General features: G+C 39.9%; 2 protein-coding genes across 4 annotated transcripts in view; one reads left to right on the top strand and one right to left on the bottom strand.

The window, feature by feature from the left end:
* The window catches only part of LOC148189818 (uncharacterized), a 191,403-nt gene that overhangs the window by 1,903 nt on the left and 169,674 nt on the right, over window positions 1-19,826 (top strand). The gene's annotated exons all lie outside the window — the stretch shown is intronic.
* htra4 (HtrA serine peptidase 4) lies at window positions 1,012-19,418 on the bottom strand. Its single transcript, XM_088076049.1, has 8 exons — window positions 18,992-19,418; window positions 13,361-13,460; window positions 12,475-12,679; window positions 7,933-8,127; window positions 7,788-7,820; window positions 6,476-6,590; window positions 6,344-6,398; window positions 1,012-1,171 (listed from the first exon to the last, which is right to left on the bottom strand). The coding sequence occupies exons 1-8, from the start codon at window positions 19,416-19,418 to the stop codon at window positions 1,012-1,014; spliced, it is 1,290 nt and encodes a 429-aa protein (XP_087932175.1).

Genomic DNA, 19,826 nt, shown 5'->3' with positions numbered 1-19,826 from the left:
ATTGCATTCCAGGGGTCATTTTGTGACCATTGTTACAGTTAACTCCTTTGGTGTACATGACTCCTTTTTTTAAATTTTGCTTCAGCCATTCATTTCCTCACTACTGCTTTCCATAAAAAGAGGGTGTATGGACTCTGAAATATTACATTATTTTGTGAGTTGGGTGTGTTTTTTAGGCATGGGTGGTATCACAGTATACCAGGGTATGTAGAAATCCTGACAGTATGATTTTAAACACCGTCCAAAATACGGACCCTCGTCTCTCCATTCATTTCATACTGGAGCAGCTTTTATGGAGATTCTGCATGCTGTGTGTATCATGTGCCACTGGAGGTCAGTGTTGCGCAACAGGCAGCTGAGCTGACCATGAGCGATGAAAAGAACAAGACTGTAAGCAGCCGCTCAACAAGTGGCCTGTGTTATCTTATCTAACCGGGTGGTTAATTTGAATACAATTCAATTTTAAGAATAACTAACTACAGCTAACAAGACTGACCAACACGATTTTGGTGAGTTTTATTTTGTTTCTGTTGAGTTTGAATGAAGTGCGTTTTACAATTTAACAAGGCAATTAAGCTGAGGTTAGACTTAATTCGGTTAAAGAGGGAAACATAATTCACAATGTGTATGGTTGTCTTACTCTGTTTAATGAATGAAAATAGATCTAAAAATATCACTGTTGGTTGACTTTTGTGAGTGTATTGTGGTGTAATGAGTAGACTAAAAATGGCAAATGTCCCCCCACCCAGTACTCATGACGGTATGAAAAAATAGATACAGCCCAAGCCTCGTGTTTACAATTAGATCCTGTTGCTTTGTGTCATGGGTGTAGAAACTTATGTCTTTACCTTGACGATTTCTTCCTCTGATTGTTGAAGCCTTGCTCTTGCATTCTGAAGAACTGAGAAAATGTGACCACACAATAGACCAAGTGATGCAGGGCACATTCCCAACAGAGTATATTACAGTACATTTTTTTTCTTTAATAGTTGACAAATAAAGTAATTGGTGTCAGTCTTCAGCAATGATAGTCAGTGTAACATCCTTATCTTTTCGCTTCACTACCACTGAAAGCGCGCTGCCATTCTGGATGGCCTCCCTCACTTCTTGTGTGGTGTGAACAGGCCGCCCATTGATGCTGATGATGACGTCATGATCGATTATGCCAGCGCTGCCAAAAAAAACATAAATCAGTCACACATTAAACCTTATTAAAACAGCCCCTAAGCAGCTGGGTAGATCTCACACCCTGTGGAAAACATCTCTGACCTTTAGACAAGCCTGGTCCTCTGTCAGGTTCCTTTCCCCTCAAGACACAAAGTTAACATTTACAATTGAGGCATTTACTCTTGCTGATGATCTTATGCAGACTGACAATACACACTGTAGAGCACGATTAAAGATTACATTCTGATTTTACCATATAATAGTGAGGGATGCAAGGAGTAGAATAGAGGACAGTTGAGCATTGTCATGGTAAATTCTGCTGAACTGGTTGTGTGCAGACTACTGCTGCATGCTGTTCAGAGCTACAGGCTTCAATGTCACAGGAGGCGGTGTTGGACAATTAGGAATAGAGAGAGTTTAAAGAGTCAGAGAGAGAGATCCTCTCCTCACCAAGAGGAAGATGTCAGAGCTTATTATAATGAGCAGCCAGAGCACAGTTCAATGTACAGCCTTGAGAACTGCAGGGATGCTTTTATTCCACAGCTCGAAAAATATCCAGAGGCCTTCAAATGCCAGTTCACAGTACTGCTGTTGCATTCTGTGAAGCCATGCTCTCACTGTCCATCATACCGATGAGCTCCAGGTAATGCTTTCTAGCAAAATAAACTCTGATGACACTCGAGGTATTGCGGCTTGTTCCATATGCGATGTATATAAAATGATAATATCGCGAACATCAAGTACCAATTGTCACATCGTTTTTTAAAGCCACTGTTGTTTTGTTTTTTCCTCTACAGACACATGCACAGAGCAAGAGCTCCAGTCTTAGTCAAATGTTGCTACTATGGAGCACCACCGTGACTTGCAAATACTATATGAACTTGAGAGCTGTTAGTTTGTTTCCAGCTTACAGAAATTAAATTATAAAGTTAAATGGCACTGCAGTAACCATCCAACTTAATGAGTGGTAGTGGCGGTAGTCTGAGCAGGTGAGGCGTATGTTTATATTCGCAGAGCTCTGATTGTGACTATTTAGTCACATTTTGCGACCACAAAGCACCAGGGCGACTTGCAAATATCAGTAATATGTGAACTTGAGAGGTGTTAGTTTGTTGCCCACTCACAGTAAATGAATCCTCACATTTTAAGGCGCTACGGTATCTTTTTGACCCTTAAGAGGACCTTTAATATTCTAACGCACTTACCCTAATGGCAAAAAATGTCAGCTGTCCAAAAACTGCTGTAAAAATATTATATATTAATTTTTTTTTCCACTTTAAACGGTTCAGTGTTTTAAAACTACTTCAGCCTGAAATAAACATATCAAATATTAATTATATTTTGCTGCCAATCAATTACCCATCTCAGGCCCTGATAATAATAAGCAAATACTCCTTGAAATGTATTTTATGGAAATTATTTTGCGTTTTTTTTGTTTTTTTTTTCGATAAAAAAACTGTGGAGTTTGTTTTTTATTGAAAAAAACAAAAATAATTTCCAAAAAATTTCAAGGAGTATTTGATTATTATTTTTATAAGGCCCTGACATGGGTCAATGATTTGCAGCAATATTGATTTTGGTGCATTGTTATTTTTTTGCAGTCTCAGATTTAAAAAAAAAAAAAACTCTCTTTGACCGAATTAAGTCCAACTCTTAACATAAAGGAATGCATTAGTTTATGTTAACTCATTGAGCCAGCCCTATTATATAATGGAAAGTGGCTTGTGCTGGCTTTTCTGGCCATTTTGAGTCATCTTTCAAGACCCACAGAATATTTTGTACAAAGACTCTGAAAACACTGAATAGCTCAAATGAAAGAAGAAACTCTCTTTTTCATCATGGGGAAAAAAGATTGTTTGCACCTTGTTCCATTCTTGATTTATCTGAAGTTGAATAGAGGCTGGTTTCATCAAAAAGACCACTTTTTTTCTAGAAAGCTGAGAAAAATGCATTTTTGTGAAAGGGAGTCTGTCAAGCAAAACAGTGATTTGAATGTTATAATTTTGCCTTCAATGACATAAAAGACATCTGAAAAGCGTATTACAAATGTGTGTAAATGTGTAACTATGCAAAGTACAGCACAATGCAACAAATAATGGCCCCAGTTCAGAGAGAGAAAACCCACAAAATAGAACCGGAGTCCTATTCCATTATTCCTACCTGCAGTGTTCGGGCAACCGGGCCTGCTTTGAACACTCATAATTTTTTTTTTTTTTTTTTTAGCGTGAGAGCGCCCCCTTGTGCCAGCCGCCGAAAACACACTTTGACGTATATATATATATATGTCAATGGCACTCAATGAGTTAAGACAAATATGGGATCAAAAATGGTATTTTCATTGGTTTTCATTTGGACATTTTTTGTTTTAAGGAACAAATGTGTGGGTTTTTGTGTAGCTTAGCCATTTTAGGCTAAATTAAGGAACTGAGATGACAATTCTAAAATTGTTTAAAATTTGGTAAATTTGAGCTATAATCATCCAACACAGCCAAAATGACTTGAAAATAAAAACTGAGTGGCACAAAATGTCCTGAGTATCTCTTAAGGGTTAACTGTCTGCTAACGCTTTTATCCAACTGTTGACAAATTCACAGCAAAAACATCCTCATTTCAAACCCAAACTGGGCCGGTCCTTCAAAATGAAAGTACCATTGTGGTCATCGTTGTTGCATTGCATACATATTTATATTTTTAACTTCCATGCTAATTTTATACATTACATTGTAGCATAAGGCAGACTTGTGACTCAGCACATTATCCACATTATAATATAAATATTCACAAAGTAGTGCTAATTGTCTATTACTACATTTCTTACATTTCTATTTTTACACTCTTACATACTCAGCATATTGTACATACTTTATTTTGAAATATTTAAATATTTACATGCTAGTGCTAACTGTTTACTGTTACAGTATTTCAATTTTTGTATTTTTATAATTCTATACTTATGCTGGAACTTAATTCTACTTGCGATAATTCTCTATGCTGGCACCAGAGCGATTGTAACGAACCACAATTTCCCCCCAAGGATCAATGAAGTATTTCTCATTCTGATTTGCTTTGTGATGCTCACACAACATAGAAAACGTCACAAAACTTTATAAACTCTACATATATGTTCCACAACAGAAGAACTAAAGAACAGGCATTTTTTTATCAGCTGCTCTGCAGAGGAACACATGTCTGCATTTCTTGGCTGTGAGGTTATTATTTAGGTGATTATGTGATTCTGAAAGAGTTCTGCACTGCCGTTTCTGTCTCACTGATGAACACACGTATGTTTTAATGAGCGCAAGTTTCAAAAAACTTTGTTCAGCAGAGGCACCTGACTGTATAAATAACTTTAATTATTATATCCTGAACTTGAGCTCTCGCTGCAGCTGCTGTGTTCACTGAACCAGCAGCAGTGTTGTGTCCGAGAGAGCCCTCACTTAGAAAGTTGTTGCAATACTCATGATTGTGATTGATGATCATCATATTGGGCTGTTTTGGTGTGTCCTCTGGCACTGGTGCCATACGCACAGCATGTAATGCAGGCACCTGTAGTGGCCTTGCTGCAGCTGATCATAGCTGGATCAGCTGTCAGTCAGCTTAAACACTGATGGAGTGTATGTCACATACACTGAGCTAACAGCCTAATATTGCATATAGAATTAGGCTTATCAGTAGCAGAACAGAGGAGTTTCCTCTGTTTAGCAAACTCATGAAGAACAGCCTGCAGTATACAGTAATTATAAACATATAGTGTTTATCTTATTGAGGCTGTTCATTATTTAAATTCATTATTTAATAACAATGAATATTGTCATGGTGTCTTTTGAGAACTTGATATTGTTTATAAGGCAAAGTGTTTCAGGAAAAAAATTCAGTTGAATGAATAGGGATGGGTATCTGTACTTAGGTACTGCTAAGTTTCATGACAAACAGTGCTGCTATCGGTAACGTTAATTCATTTTAACCTGATTCTAACATATCTGACAACCTGCCTCTCATGATAATGAAGCTGCCAGTATCAGTGGATGACGTTTGGCATTTGTTGTGACGCTGCTGGCTGCTCTGCTTGTCGTAGCTGGACAAGACAGTGAGCTAACTTTTCTAAAAGTCACGAAGGTGCAGCTAAGTGCGAGTCCATTTACCATTTAAAGGGGAACTGCACCCATTTTGAAAATTCATGTTATTTTTTCAAAGCTTTTTTTCACTAAAAACAGCTGCCTGCTACAGCTGGAAACAAGGCAAATCAGGACACCGAGACTGATCTTGTCAAAAATCAAATTAACTTGAAAAGCCAATTATCCGGGAATATCAGTAAGTTAAATTTTGCCCATTTTGTGGAGTTGTGAGCTGAATGGGATGGGGTCTCACACCAAATAGCTGTAGTAGTAGTTTTCTCTTGACTCTTACCTGGATGCAGCTGTTCCAGGTATTACTTCATAAATGTAAACACCTGAGGTCACATTTGGAAATATGCTGTCATGCTCCTTGAGATGCTGGATCAAACTGGACAAGTGGAGATGAAGATTAATCAGAGAAATATAGAAAACAGTCTTTTCCAACTAGAGCGACTCAAACTGAATCAAAATTTTGTTCAAAAAGACACCTGCTAGTGAAAGATTATTCAGCCATGTGCATTACAGGCTTATATGTTTGCTCATTTTTGAAGGAAGGCAGATTGCAGTTCATTGTCTAAGGTACATGCACATTAATGGCTAGAAAATACTTGATTATCATTACCATAAATATAACATATTAAACATGACCAGAACCATTTGAGAGTCAAATTCTTTGTTAGTCCCCTGGTGGCTAGCTGCGGTATAGGTCATAACACCTGCCTCCTTCATGTCTGTGGATGGGACATGGGCCAAACTAAAAACTCAAAGTACACATCAAATACATTTTTTTTCCAAAGACACTTTCTGTTATTTTATGTAATTCTCATCACTCTGTTAATTCAAGTGTTTGTTTTTCTGATAGATTTGGTTTTAATGAGTTACCTAATGCTATAAAAAGGTTTGATGTCATGATTGACAGCTGTGTGTCAATCAATGTGCTTGCGATCAATGGTGCGGTTTGTGATTGCGTCGGATGAGTCTATGGGTGGGAACTCGATACGGCTGGTCTAAATAACTGCTAATTTGCATTTTGGAAATTAATTCTTTAAATATTTACTTACGATGGTGAGAGCTGCAGCATCCGGACCCCTATGTACTTTTTTTGTCCCGTATTTCCTACAGGCATATTAGTGAAAAAATTAACACATTTATTTGTCAAAATATCCATTATAGCAACTTTGGATTCTGCTCACCTTTGACTTGTCTGTTGTAGTAATCAGTAAGGAACTGACGTATTCGGTCTGCAGGGATGGCGAAAGAGATTCCTGCTGCCACTTTTAGAGTATTTATGCCTATTACATCTCCATCCTGTTAATCACAGAATAGAAGGAGAGCCATGAGTGTGGTCTTAAAGTATCAGATCATCACAAAAACAAAAATATAGATTTTTCCTCTTACCTGTGGTGCTATTCATCAATCTAGACAGTTTTTTGTGTGAATTGCAGTGTTGGAGATTTTGGCTATAAAGATGTCTGTCTTCTCTCCAGTATAATGGGACTATGGAAACAGCAATGTCTTTTTCCAGAAATTATTGTTTCTAAATAATGAAATTATAATTAATTAAGATTAAGATGATAAAGCAGTTTTATGAAAGAATGATTTTCTTTTCAAAATGCTAAATATCGTGTTTGTAGATTGATATCGATCAAATCAGTGCCCTGCAAATGGCATCATCACTTTATGTTCCATATAATTTATAAAATAAAGTAGGTTAGGTTTAGGAAAAGGAAAGAGACATTGCTGTTGAGTTTTTCAAATGTATTTTTTGTGTGTGTTTTGAGCACCACAAGTGGAGTGCGATTTAGTTATATTACAGTGGAGAGAAGGTAGACATCTCTTCAGTTGGTATCTTCAACACTTGACAACTCACCACAAAACAATATAGATTTATAAATGTCACTACAGGTAAGAGGAAATATGTGTAGTTTTGATTTTTTTTAGTGAACTATCCTTTTAAGTTTTATTAATTTAATTGCTTGGCCACATGGAGAAACAAAACAGTATCAAGAGTATTACGCCTCTTTCTTTCAGTGCTCATAACATAGCTCATAGTCTATTAAGTGTTTTCTTTTACCCACAACAAAACCCATCAGTCTTGGTTATTGTTGTAACTTATCTGAGTTTTCACGGTGAAGGACGAGTCATAAAATGCAGAGTGTGCATGGCCACTGTTCTTCAGAATGAACTGCTTTTTAAGGAAAGGAAGCTGGAGGCAGCAGTCTTGATAAATGAATGTACCATCTGTATGGTTTTATTCCGCAGTAACAATACAAAGGCCTCCATAATTAGGTCGAGTCCTAAACTACTGTGAGGGGGGCTTAATCTTGAACCTGAGGAAGCAGACTGGAGACTTTGGGTATTAAATAAAACAAATCATGACCTTACTGCTCACTGTCATAAATAAAACAAGTAGAGTGCAGTAGAAAGCAGAAATAAATATAACAAATATGCAAATGATGCATAATGGTATTATCATTTTTCATATAGTAGTATAAATCCTCTTACCAAGTTGACAAGCGGCCCACCAGAGTTGCCATACTGTGAGAGCAACAGAAACAGTGGAACAAAGGTTTTCAGGATGGATCAAATGAAACACAGAACCAAGAAAAGGAATGATTGCGTTTGTGATGCTAACTGTGGTCATACTGACATTAATGATGGCGTCGGTTTGGATGTAGTCCATGTCTGAGTCCTTAAAGCCGAGCTCCAGGCCATTGCGCTGTGCAGTGCTGATGATGCCGGTTGTGACAGTGTTCTGTAGGGAGAAAGGGCTTCCCACAGCCACCACAAATTCACCGGGGCGCAGGTCTGAGGACTGGCCGAGACGGAGCACAGGGAGGGGACGCTGCAGCAAGATGCAGTGAGAAGGATAACAATCAGTTTCATGAATGCAACAGGAACTAATGCAGGGTGAAAAAATGCCACTGTTTTCATTAATTAGCTGACCGTGACATTGTATTTTTTTTTTAAGGTCAGCAGGCTAACTAGCCCTCCCAGATACAGGTACCACTGGTTGGCATAGATTTAATGGAAGGTCAGTGAGGCTAGACACAGCCAATGTTCTGCTAAGTACTGCTGGTCTAGTCACAGTAGAGCCCTGCACTGGGATTGGGATCCCAGGGGACCTGCAGGCCCCAAACCAAATCTTGCAGGAGCAGGCGGTGTTAACGTTGATGTGGGCAGTTCCCAGGATTGCTAGTAGTATGGAGACATCAAGGCACACCTGCCACGTGCTCACCAGTCAGAGTAAGCTGTCTTTCAGAGACAAATCCCAGTCTCTCCCTGCACATATTAAACAAGCAAAATCCACAAGCTATGGCAATTCTTTTTACTCTTTGATTGATTTACTCTTTGTTGATTGATTGATTAATTGATTCATGCATGGGATTGTCTGTGTTTTAAAGCAGTTGATTTGTTTTACGTTGCATGTAATGGTACAGTAATTTCTAATGAGCAGCTATACCTACCTCATAAATTCATGAGTTTTTTAAAGATCAGCTCTGTGTGTGATTAGAAAAAAATCGAGTAGGATCAAAATTGATCAGCACATATAAATGCCCTCACACTGTCTCCAGAGCGATGCTCTTTGTGCAAGTTGCCGTGGCATTTGTATAACATAAATAAGCAATGCAGCTTTGCGGCTGGCGCTGAGAATATTTTTGAATTGTATACCAAACCATTAACAGCTAGAAAAACATGATGCGCAAAGTCTCACGTAAAATCTGACAAATGTCCTCAAATTAAGTCCCCTGAGTCAGTGTTCAAGCGTCTCAAATCTGCAAGTTTAAAGTGAGCTTACCAGACATCTGTAGCCTAACACACCTGAATCGAAAGCCGAGCTGTCGGTGGTCAGAGAGATGAGTATTGCAGGTGGCAGATTTTGACAAGACAGAAGAATGCGTGGACTGAGAAAATATCTTTGGCTGTACTGCATTTATTTTGATCTTTTGAGAAAAGAACAAAAAAAACAACTGTCCATCTAGAGTCTGACAGTGCAGATACTTGCTAAAACTGTGGAGTATTTTTTAAATAACATCTTCCAAGTGAAATTATTTCTGTCTGCAACTCTGCCTCTGAGATAGGATTGTGGAACCCTGGACTGGAATTTTTATCAGAAAATTGTAGTCTTTGTTTTCTCAGAAATTCTCCAATGTACCTTACCTCAGTCTAATTCGTGTTCCTCTGTCTTGCATAATTTTCCATCAAGTCTCTAGGACATGTGTGAAACCACAAGCATCAAGACAAAACAATCTGCCGTAATCAACACCTTTGTTATTAATTAAAATCACCATAGCCTAATTCCCACTGCACAAATAACCCGCTAACACCTGCTAAAATCTGGCTTTACAATGCAATGGGAATGCATATAATCGGCATTCACACAAAAATTGATTGCAGCTGCTATCCTGTCACTGAAAAGTTGTTTCTGCCTTAAAATGATTTGATTTAATTCATAGTGAATACGCGTGACAGACTGTAGCTCACCCAGTCCATTTTTACCTGTGTAAATACCTTTAAAGGGCCAATGCAATGCATAAAATGCAATTTCTTACTTGCCAAAAAATGATGCAGCTGTTAGCTTGCCACTGTTTCTGTCTCAAAATAACTTGATTTCATTCATAGTGATTATATTTGACAGATTATAGCTCACCCAGTCCCTTTTTACCTATGTAAATACCTTTAAAAGACCAATGTAACAAATAAAATGCAATTTTCAAATTGCAAAAAAGTGATTGCAGCTGTTGTCTTGTCACTGAAAGGTTGTTTCTGCCTCAGAATCACTTGATTTTATTTATAGTGATTATATTTGATGGACTGTAGGTCACCAGTCCTTTTAACCCGCAAAATACCTTTAAAAGACCAATGCAACAAATAAATACAATTTTCAACTTGGCACTTGTCACTTTAGGGGTATGACATAAGTAAGTTCCTCTGATAGCTGAATGATTTGATAACAAGATCTTTTCATTATTTAATTCAATTATTTTGAGGCAGGAACAACTTTTCAGTGGCAAGATCGGAGCTGCAATCACTTTTTGGCAAGGTGAAAATAGCATTTTAACGGAATTTAAAAAGATAAAGGGGACTGATCAAATACAAATACAATCACTGTGAATTATATCAAGTCATTTTGAGGTTCACACAACCTTTCAGTGGCAAGATAGCAGCTGCAATCACTTTTTGGCAAGTTGAAAATGGCGTTTTATTTGTTGCATTGATCTTTTAAAGGTATTTAAAAAGGAAAAAGAGGACTGGGTGAGCTATAGTCTGTCAAATATTTTCACCATGAATGAAATCAAGTGATTATGATATAGAAACAACTTTTCAGTGACAAGATAGCAGCTGCAATCGCTTTTTGGCAAGTAGGAAATTGCATTTTATGCACTGCATTGGCCCTGTAAAGGTATTTACACAGGTAAAAATGACTGGAGTGATTACATGCCTGATCAAACTATAAATTGCAAACGTGAAAATTGGATTTCAAGAAACATTGAAGTTTCACAAAGACATATCTATGCTCTTGCCACAGTATGTGTATTTTTATCTATCTATTTTTATCTATGTTTTGGGGGCTTCTATGGCTTTTATTTGATAGGACTGAGTGTATGTGTGAAAGGGGGAGAGAGAGGGAACGGCATGCAGCAAAGGGCCGAGGCCGGAGTCGAACCTGCAACTGATGAGGCGAGGACTCAGCCTCTGTACATGGAGTGCCTGCTCTATCCGCTGAGCCGCCAACGCCCCAAAGTTATGTGTATTTACATGCTACGACTGTTTGATCCATGTGAGAGCAGACGTGGATGCTGAGCGATACAGCTTTAACAGGCTGTGCGTGCTCCCATGGATGGCAGTCAGTTTCTGGCAGGCGATCACTTTTTGGCATGACACTGGCGAGATGCAATGGCGCGCCGCTGCTAATTACTATCTGGGTCCTCTGACGCAGTGCTAAAACAATGATCCAAATACATCTGCACAGAGTTTGGAAGAGGGACTTAATTCCTAAGAGATGAATAACAAGAAGTGAAAAGAACTGAAAAGTTTTCAAAGACGTCTGCTTCTGCCGCTGCCTGATGTTTACCTGTTTTTCTGCCTGTCTGTAACACCACACGGACAATACAACACACACGCACGCGCACACACACACACACACACACACACACACACACACACACACACACACCAGCTGACAGAAAGGCCGACTCGCTCTCCAGCTGTAAGTTCAGTGGCAGTGGGAATAAAGCCATTTAGCGGGTTTACCTGTGTTTAAAAAACCTGCTTGCACCTGCTAATTGCGGTGGGAATGAGTTATATGTTTCTTTCTTAGTCTTGCCTCTTTTCCAGCTGAATCCATGTCTGTGGTAATAACAGCTGCTCTGCTGGAATCTTTGCTTATGTTCCTCAGACCAAGCAGTACAGTGGAAATGAGTCTCAATCCCAACATGGGATGTGTTGAGTATTAAAAAACAAACAGCCTAAGCCTTAGCTTGCCTCTGCCTGCCTTCTCTCATTCAAAGATGAGGCCATTTGTCTCTCTAGTGGCTTGTAATGCTCAGCCAAATTTATAGCCACATCTCCCAAGACATGGAGTTTTCTGTCACGACAAATTTGCCTGTTAGGCAAGCTTTGGAACTCCCTCTGCAAAGAATTTATCGCAGAGTTATAGCATTGTACAGCTGTCACTGCTCCCTGATTGTTTTCAGAAAAATTCCTTCTCCTATAAAGCAGTGAAATACAGTAATTACTCTGGCCTACTACTTGGGATCTTGAGGTATTCTTGTATTCAGATCAGTACTAAAAATGCTAATCATGTGCTTCATGCTGAGTGGAGTCTGACTGAAGAGGGTGGGAGTAGAGTCCCCTCTACCATACAAAGCAGCTGGTTGTGTTAGAGCATGTTTGAGCAGTGACATGTTTTATTCAAAACTTGCCAGCACCCAAAAAAATCTGAGGCTTAAATTTATGGGACATGACCAAATACCACCCAAGAGGAATCCAGTCAACAAATTGATTATGTTAAGAAATAGAGTTTAATGTTGTTGAGCAGGGCTTCTGCCCACCAATGAATAACTTCATGTGCAGGATTAATACTCTTTGATGCTAGCTGCTGATGAAAAGCTGCCAGACCAGGGAAAAAACACAGACAGAATTTAGTTGAAGGCCCTCGGGGAGCAGAGGAAAAACTGTGGACACTCACATCTGGTTCTATTTTGATGAGTGCAATGTCCATCTTCTGGTCCACATTCTTGACAGTAGCATCGTACTGCAAACCGCTTTTCAGGTCGACTTTTACCCGCTGCTTGTTGGTGAGTACGTGAGCACTGGTGACAATCCAGCCGTCCTCTGAAACTACAAACCCAGAGCCACTCGATACAGAGATCTCCTCACCGGAAAATGGCAGTCTGGCAAGAGAGAGGGCAAAACACACCATAATTTCAGCCTGTTCTTATTTTTAATTTGTCAAATACCACCACTTGGTATGACAACAGTGATGCCAAAAGCCACCCTTTGTGGCATTATATGTCGCTGGGTGGCGTCAGTTTGTAATGGGCCCTATGGAATCTTTCGCAGTGTCATGATTTGCTGGCAGTTGGCTGGACAGAACCTATCGCAGCCGTATGATATGCCATACGCATGAGATAGAAAACCCTGTTGGCTATAACATAATATAAGGAGCATGACGATCCTTATAGGGCGAGCCGGAAGGGTTGTGGATGGGTCCATCAAACCCCAGACTTTGACTCAGGAGCCTGGTATTCCCTTCATGTATGAATGTAGAGCCAAACCATGTCTTTTTTTTTTTTAAACCTAACTATGTGCTTTTGTTCACATCCCAGCGTTGGTTGCCATGTGCTTTTCTCTCCTAATCCTAAACATGTGCTTTGTTGACATCCCTATTGGCTGCGGCATCACCAAATGTCAACAGTGGACATAGGGGGATATCTAGAATGTAATATGTAGTTGCAAAATTCCTCTGACAAAGCTGCAACGACTTGGGATGAGACATGATGATCATCTTGTGTCTGTGGGAATATAAGGGTTGAAGGTGACAGTTTTACTGTTCTTGCTTCGGTTAGCTATACCTTTGGAAAAGCTCCAGATGCACCACAGCTGGGACGATCTTATCCACCACATCTGCAATGAAGTTGAACTTGTAGCGCATACTTCCTTGGTGATGCATTCCTTCGAAAGAACACAGGATGATGACAAGTTAGGTGTCTTAGATTCTCTTAAAATTGATGGATTAAATCTATAATAAAAAAAAGATTTCAAACTGTTTTAAGGCAGTAACTCACCTGGTAGAGCAGGTGCCTTTGCTGCATGGCATCCCCTCTTTCTCCCTCCTTTACAGTATGGCTATCAAATTCAGGCTGAAAAGCCCGAAAAACACCTGACCTATCTATCTATCTGTCTGTCTGTCTGTCTATACAGGTAGGCAGATTATTAAATTAAATTCTAGGCTGCATATCCACAACACATGACTCACACATATCTTATTTCTCAGGCCAGTAATGGCACATCGCTGCTGCTTTTCTTATCAGCTTTTATTGGTGTTAATTTAACTGAGATCATGTACTTAAGCACAAACAAACCTCTTCATAAAAACAAAGATCAGATCATAGGAAAGTGTGTGCCAGAGCCATCTATTCATCTCTGCTGCCTCGCCACCACTTTACTTATACACTTTATTAGCTGCTTTTATATCTGATGCAGCTGAAGGCTTGAGTGCCTACAAGAGGAAAATGGAAGGTCAAACCTCAACAGTTCTAACGCTTGTAACGGGTTGGCTTTCATTTAAAATGCAATCTGCTGCGGACACCTGTGTTTGTGTCACCTAAGGGCAGTGCAATCTCTTTCCCGATAATATCTTCAAAATTCTCCTCTTCTGCTCTCCAAGCAAACACGCAAGCCCTCTCCTGAAGCCACCACAGTCTGACTGATGCTGTGTTTACATAGTTGCACAAATGAACTTGTCTCTGCAGAAACAGCCTTAAATGCAAATGCCAGTGTGTCCATTGCCAGGAGCTACTTTGGCAGAACGCCAACTATTTTTGCCTGTCAGAGAGCTCTACCAACAAATCAACAGTATGCTCCCTGTTGGCAGGGAGATCCAGTAGCTTTCACTGTCCTCTTAATTACACTGTACAGCTATGCCAACTTGTGCAATAGTGAATCATCCATCAGATGAATACAGCTATTGCTTGACATGTCATCTAATCTGCTGTCGGGTCTACAAATTGTAAAACAAGTGTAGATCTGCTTATAGAACACCATGCAGATCACGTTTCCATCAATGATGTGTGATTTCAGAAAGGCTTACATGTTTTAACTCTTTGATGGTCTTAAACACAGAGCGCCTTTGTAGTTGTGGCATCTTGTTTTGGTACCTACAGGTAACCTATAGGCATATTAGCATTTCCAAGGGTAGAGAAGGAATGGGACTTCTCACTCTGCAATACTCTGCTTCTCATTCTCATTGTAACCCTAACCAATGTGACTACTCTTTCCTAAACTTAACCAATCTAACAAACAAAGGCGACGAGTATCAGCCAATCGTAGGGAGAGCAGGGCGGGTCATGCCCTCACTATTCCTAGGATTGGCAAATTTGCACCCTGTGGTGCTTTGGGCTGCAAGTAACACTATGAAAGAATAGTTTTGTTGTAGTTTTTGAATAGTTTTCAAGTGCGTCTCCGTTTTGTTGCCCATGCATGCATTGCATGTGGGTGTCATGATTCACATTGCAGTTACTGTTGCATGGTAGAGGCCTACCAACATTTTGGTATTATTATTATACTTTTTTGTTAAAAGCAGTTCCGTATTAGAATGTCCCAACGTAAAGTAATTTGGTTGTAGGTCAAATATATCTCTGATGTAAATGATCAAGAGGAGGGCGGTAGCCTTCTAGCAAGGTAGCCAAGTGTGTGGTTTATGTTTATAGCAGGCCTACATGCATCTCATCCCTGTTGATACAGTGTGAGCTTCAGCTTAGCGTGGGGGAGAGAAGCATGCCTCTGCTTCACCATGTCTGCTAGATTCAGTCCAAAAAGGACTCAAATGCAAGAAACAAGGCAGGGAGGTTGCAGAAAGAAAAGCAAGCTTAATATCAAGAGCCGAGGGCTGTACAGCAAATCCAAGATAAGTGCGTTAGCAAGTTATGTTGAGTCTAAAGCCAGAGTTTACCATCCAGTGGAGGTGGCTCTATTTTAACCTGTCTAGATCGCCATGGTAACTTTTGCTGCAGACCTAACCTGTTGAAAACCAGTTTTTGTTCCACAGAATGAAGCTGTGCAATTGCAGTAGGGCTTACTTTATGTATCAGGTTGCATTATGTTTTTGTTTTTACACTGGACCTACAGTGTAGCAGCGATGTAGCAAATCTGAGCAAGAATATTGTTTTGTTTTATTTGCAAGTTTGCCTTTGCTCTCAGAGAACTACTGAATGTGTCTGTAGTGTTCTCTGGTCCACTTGGCTACTCTTCCTGGCTACACTGGCTACATAATAAACCCTCTACAAAGTCATTGGTATCATACATAAATAGTTCACAATATTATGAAGTTGGATGACATCTATGTGCATATGAAATGTGGTGTAAAATTTCTTCAAAGCATGCCATAGCATTACCACTTTGAGTTATGTTTTTATGCTTAGTACCGATTTGCTGAAATCTGTTTTTTATGTTACCTGTGTGTTACAGCCAGGTAATAATACACCGATTAGAAAAACAATTAGTCTATAGGTAGTTTTCATAGATGATATTCAGTCAGTAAAACTAAAGTGATTTCTATGTCTCCTTCAACACTGCAGAGTGTCAGTAAATGCAGTTCTTGTGCATAATGTTTAAATCTGCTGCATCAAGTATAAGTGAACATGCTGTAGAATGTGCAGCTGTCACATTAGGCAAAAAAGTGGTAAAGTAAATAGAATAATCTTTCACACTTCGTTATCTTCAGCCAGCATTACTCTCTTGTCTTAATGGAAGCAACAACGTTGCTTTTCTACTGTGATGGTTAATTTAATATTCTTCATACCTGGATGTGGGCAGCACGCAATTGATCATTTTTAAGTGTCAAATAACGTACTGAATGTGTCATTTGACTCATTTTATGTGAACACGCTCAGAGCCTGAAGCAGGAAGCCTGAGTTTACAGAGACAGTTAATAACCACCTTTGTGGTACTCTGAGTGGGGCTTTAGGGTTTGTCGAACAAGCTCAGTCAAATAGAGCCTGGCTCTGTTGAACTTGCTTCATGGTACAGCCATCTGGTTTCAGTCATCAAAAAAAAGGCGATCAACAAAAAAACTAGGAAAGCAGGCAGAGGTAAATCCAGGAACTACAGAGAAGTGCTAAACTAAACTAAAGCAGTATGACACAAACAACACATGAAAGCAAGGCAAACCAGGGAATGAAGCTGCAAACACAGATGACCTGACGACGAAACATTGAAAATCAAAGACAAAAGGGAAGAAGGGTGTTAAAGAGGGAGAAGTGACAGCGGGCTAATGGAGGGACAGGTGAAGCAAATCGGGGCTAAGCAGACAATCACAAAGGCAGGAAAACACACAAAGGCAGAAAGTAAAACAAACCCTGACACATGAGGATTTACAGACTTATCTGTTTCCTGATCACCGTGGTTACTGAGTGGCAGTGGAAGGTGATGAAATGTACTGACAGGCCTCTGTACATACAGAGTGCTTTTTACAAGTCACAGGGCTGCATTGTCCTCAGTTTACCTTCTCTACGCTGGCAGCATGGGTTACATGGGTTTAGGTTTTCTCATTTGTGTTCCCTGCCTCTGCCCCAGTACCATGGAGGTGAATAGAATTTTTAATTTGTGGTGCTCATAGCATTGAAAACATATTGCAAATAAAAAAGTTCGACTTCCAAATCTCTTTCCAGACAGTGTCCAAATCACAGCATACACTGTCAACTGTTTCGTGGGAACTTTTGTGGCAGAAACATACTGCCATTGAAACTATGAACCCCAAGGTCGGTGAATTTTCCAAAGTGTGTTATCCAACTTGCTTTTTAAAAGTGTTAGCACCACAGATGTAGATAGGCCCGTCAGTCAATGTCTATTGAAAAGAAAGTGATGAGTATTACAGCACCAAAATGCAGTAAGATATTCACCACAAGGTTGCAGACCAGATAAAAGCCCTGACCCAACCAGAGAGTGCTGGCTGCTGTCTCTCCTTCACTGCAGACTGCTGGTCTGATCAACAGAGTCACTGATGAGCCTTGCATAACACTCGATTCAGTCATAACAATTCATCAGCGTCCTGCATCATTGACCATGCTGAAGATGCAACTTCAAGATGATGAAGGACCCTCGACACAAGGCATCAGAACACTCAGTCAAGTCATGAGGCAGAGCCTCATCACAAATGTTTCTCACAACTTGAAAAGGCAAAAAAGTGGTGCAGATGTATGTCTTAGATTCTCGTTTTTTAGAATCATGCATTCTGCTGTCATGCTACACTGACCAAGGCCAAAGAATGGCTGAAAGAGGGTGTGGAAGATGCTACTCAAGAGACCAATGTGGAAGAGCAGGCTGGTGCTAAAGGGACTATAAGAAAGACAGAAACCCCAAAAGGCAACAACCAAACAGACACCTTGTTCATTGCTCTGCTAGGACCCCACAATGCTAAGCTTTTGACCAACGCCTCCCTTGAAGAATAGTTAAAGCTGTGTCTCAAGGAGCCAATGATCAACACGCACAAGGAGGACCCACTCCAGTTGTTGAGACAGAATCAAGGACCTTTCAGGGTACTTGCCACACAAGGAAAAACTTTTGTTTGCTCATCAGCCGAGTAATAGCGTCTCAAGTGAAGTCTTCACAAATTATGAGAAGAACTAAAGTCATTTAGCAAAAAAATATCTAAACAACTCTGCTTTCTGCACCACAATCTGGTGCTGCTGATTTGGGACTACAAGGAGGAGAAACTGCTAAAATTACTTTAAAATATGCAAAACAAATTTGCAAGAAAGTAATAATCTGTTATAAGAAAGTTACCCAAAAAATAAGAAAAAAAGCAAAAAACATTAGCAAGAAATTAGTAAAAAGTTATTAAAGACATTTGAAAATAGGCGAAAATGAAAACAAAAAAAGAAAATAGGTTAAAGATAATGCTAATAACACATATACAGATATTTCTGTAACAATTTTATTTGTATATTCATAAGAATTATGAATACAGTTTTCTGGTGATTATTGATAATGTCTAATAATATTTTGAGGTAATTTTTTTCACCTTTTACATATTTTCTGCAAGTTGAGTGCTCATCCTGGTATTTCCCATGTTTTGGAGAGAAATCAAACCATTTCTCTTAGGTGTCAGAGGTTTTAAAACTTGTGAAAGGCATCTACAATCAGAACAAGAAAACTGATGTTGATTCAGGTGTTAAATGGTTAAAGCAATAGTTTGACAGGAAAAGAAGCTTTTCTCTCTTGCTGTGAGTTAAATGAGAAGACTGATACCACGTTCAAGATAAAAAATAAAGCCAGCAGCAGCTGATAAGAATGATTATAATAATAATAATATTGGTAATAGCAGAAGCAAAACAGAATACTACTAATAATATGATAGTACCAATTTAACCAATTTATATTGATCATCAAACTGATCATTCTGTCCCTTCAAATAGCCTACTGATATGTCATGTTAAACCACTTTGGGAAGTTATAAAGGAGAGACGCTTGCTCACACAACTCACCCGAGTCACACCAGCCCCTCTGGATCAGAATGACCGGGGGTATCTCCTCGAGCTCGGCTCTCCTGTTCTCGGCTCTCAGGCGGCAGATGCTGGGGTAAGTCCGGCCATCGCTGCCGCACACTGGACCAGAGGAGGTGCACACACAGGAGCTTTGCTGCCCACCAAACTTCCCCTGGACAGAGTCACATAGCAGCCCATCACCGCAGGGGAGGCCGCTGCCGGCACTCCTCTCCCCACAGGCATCACCCTCCCCGGCCGCGCACACCACGCAGCAGCCGCACCCGTCCTTCAACTGGCCGTAGTAACATGCCTGCGGCGGGGCAGGGCAGTGGGAGCGATCACAAACCTGCGGGCAACTCTGTCTTTTTCTCAGCAGACCAGCATGAACTGCAGAGGTTAGGAGGGTGAAGAAAGCCACAAATTTCATCCTGACCTGAAATCTATTCACACCAGGCTTCCTTTTCTTGTAGGTGCACTATGATGTCCTGCTGCTTTTGTCCATACTGATGAAGCTGTTCTAAGATAACCTACACCGCTGCCGCTCAGTGACTTTTCATTTCTGTTTTCATAGCCTATAGATCTGGTTTAGGGCCAGAAATTATCTTCTAGTAGCAACATGCTGATCCTGGATTCTGTTCCTGAATGCTGTACCCTTATGTAACCAGGCAAAGCAGCTGCTGCAGGTTTATAGAACATTTTTATGTTGAGATCCAAAGGCGATGTCTCTGCCTCCCACTGTGGCAGACCATATTGCGTCTGATAATATGATTATAGGTGGAGCCTAGCTTTTCTTTTGAATCTGTGGTTGATGATTTAAGGACTGACATTTAGTGCT

This window comes from Plectropomus leopardus, chromosome 4 (assembly GCF_026936395.1).
Source record: "Plectropomus leopardus strain MGB_pleo_1.0 chromosome 4, ASM2693639v1, whole genome shotgun sequence".
Classification (NCBI taxonomy): domain Eukaryota; kingdom Metazoa; phylum Chordata; class Actinopteri; order Perciformes; family Serranidae; genus Plectropomus; species Plectropomus leopardus.
The sequence above is the reverse complement of the archived record's forward strand: the minus strand, read 5'-3'. Positions and strand labels throughout refer to the sequence as shown.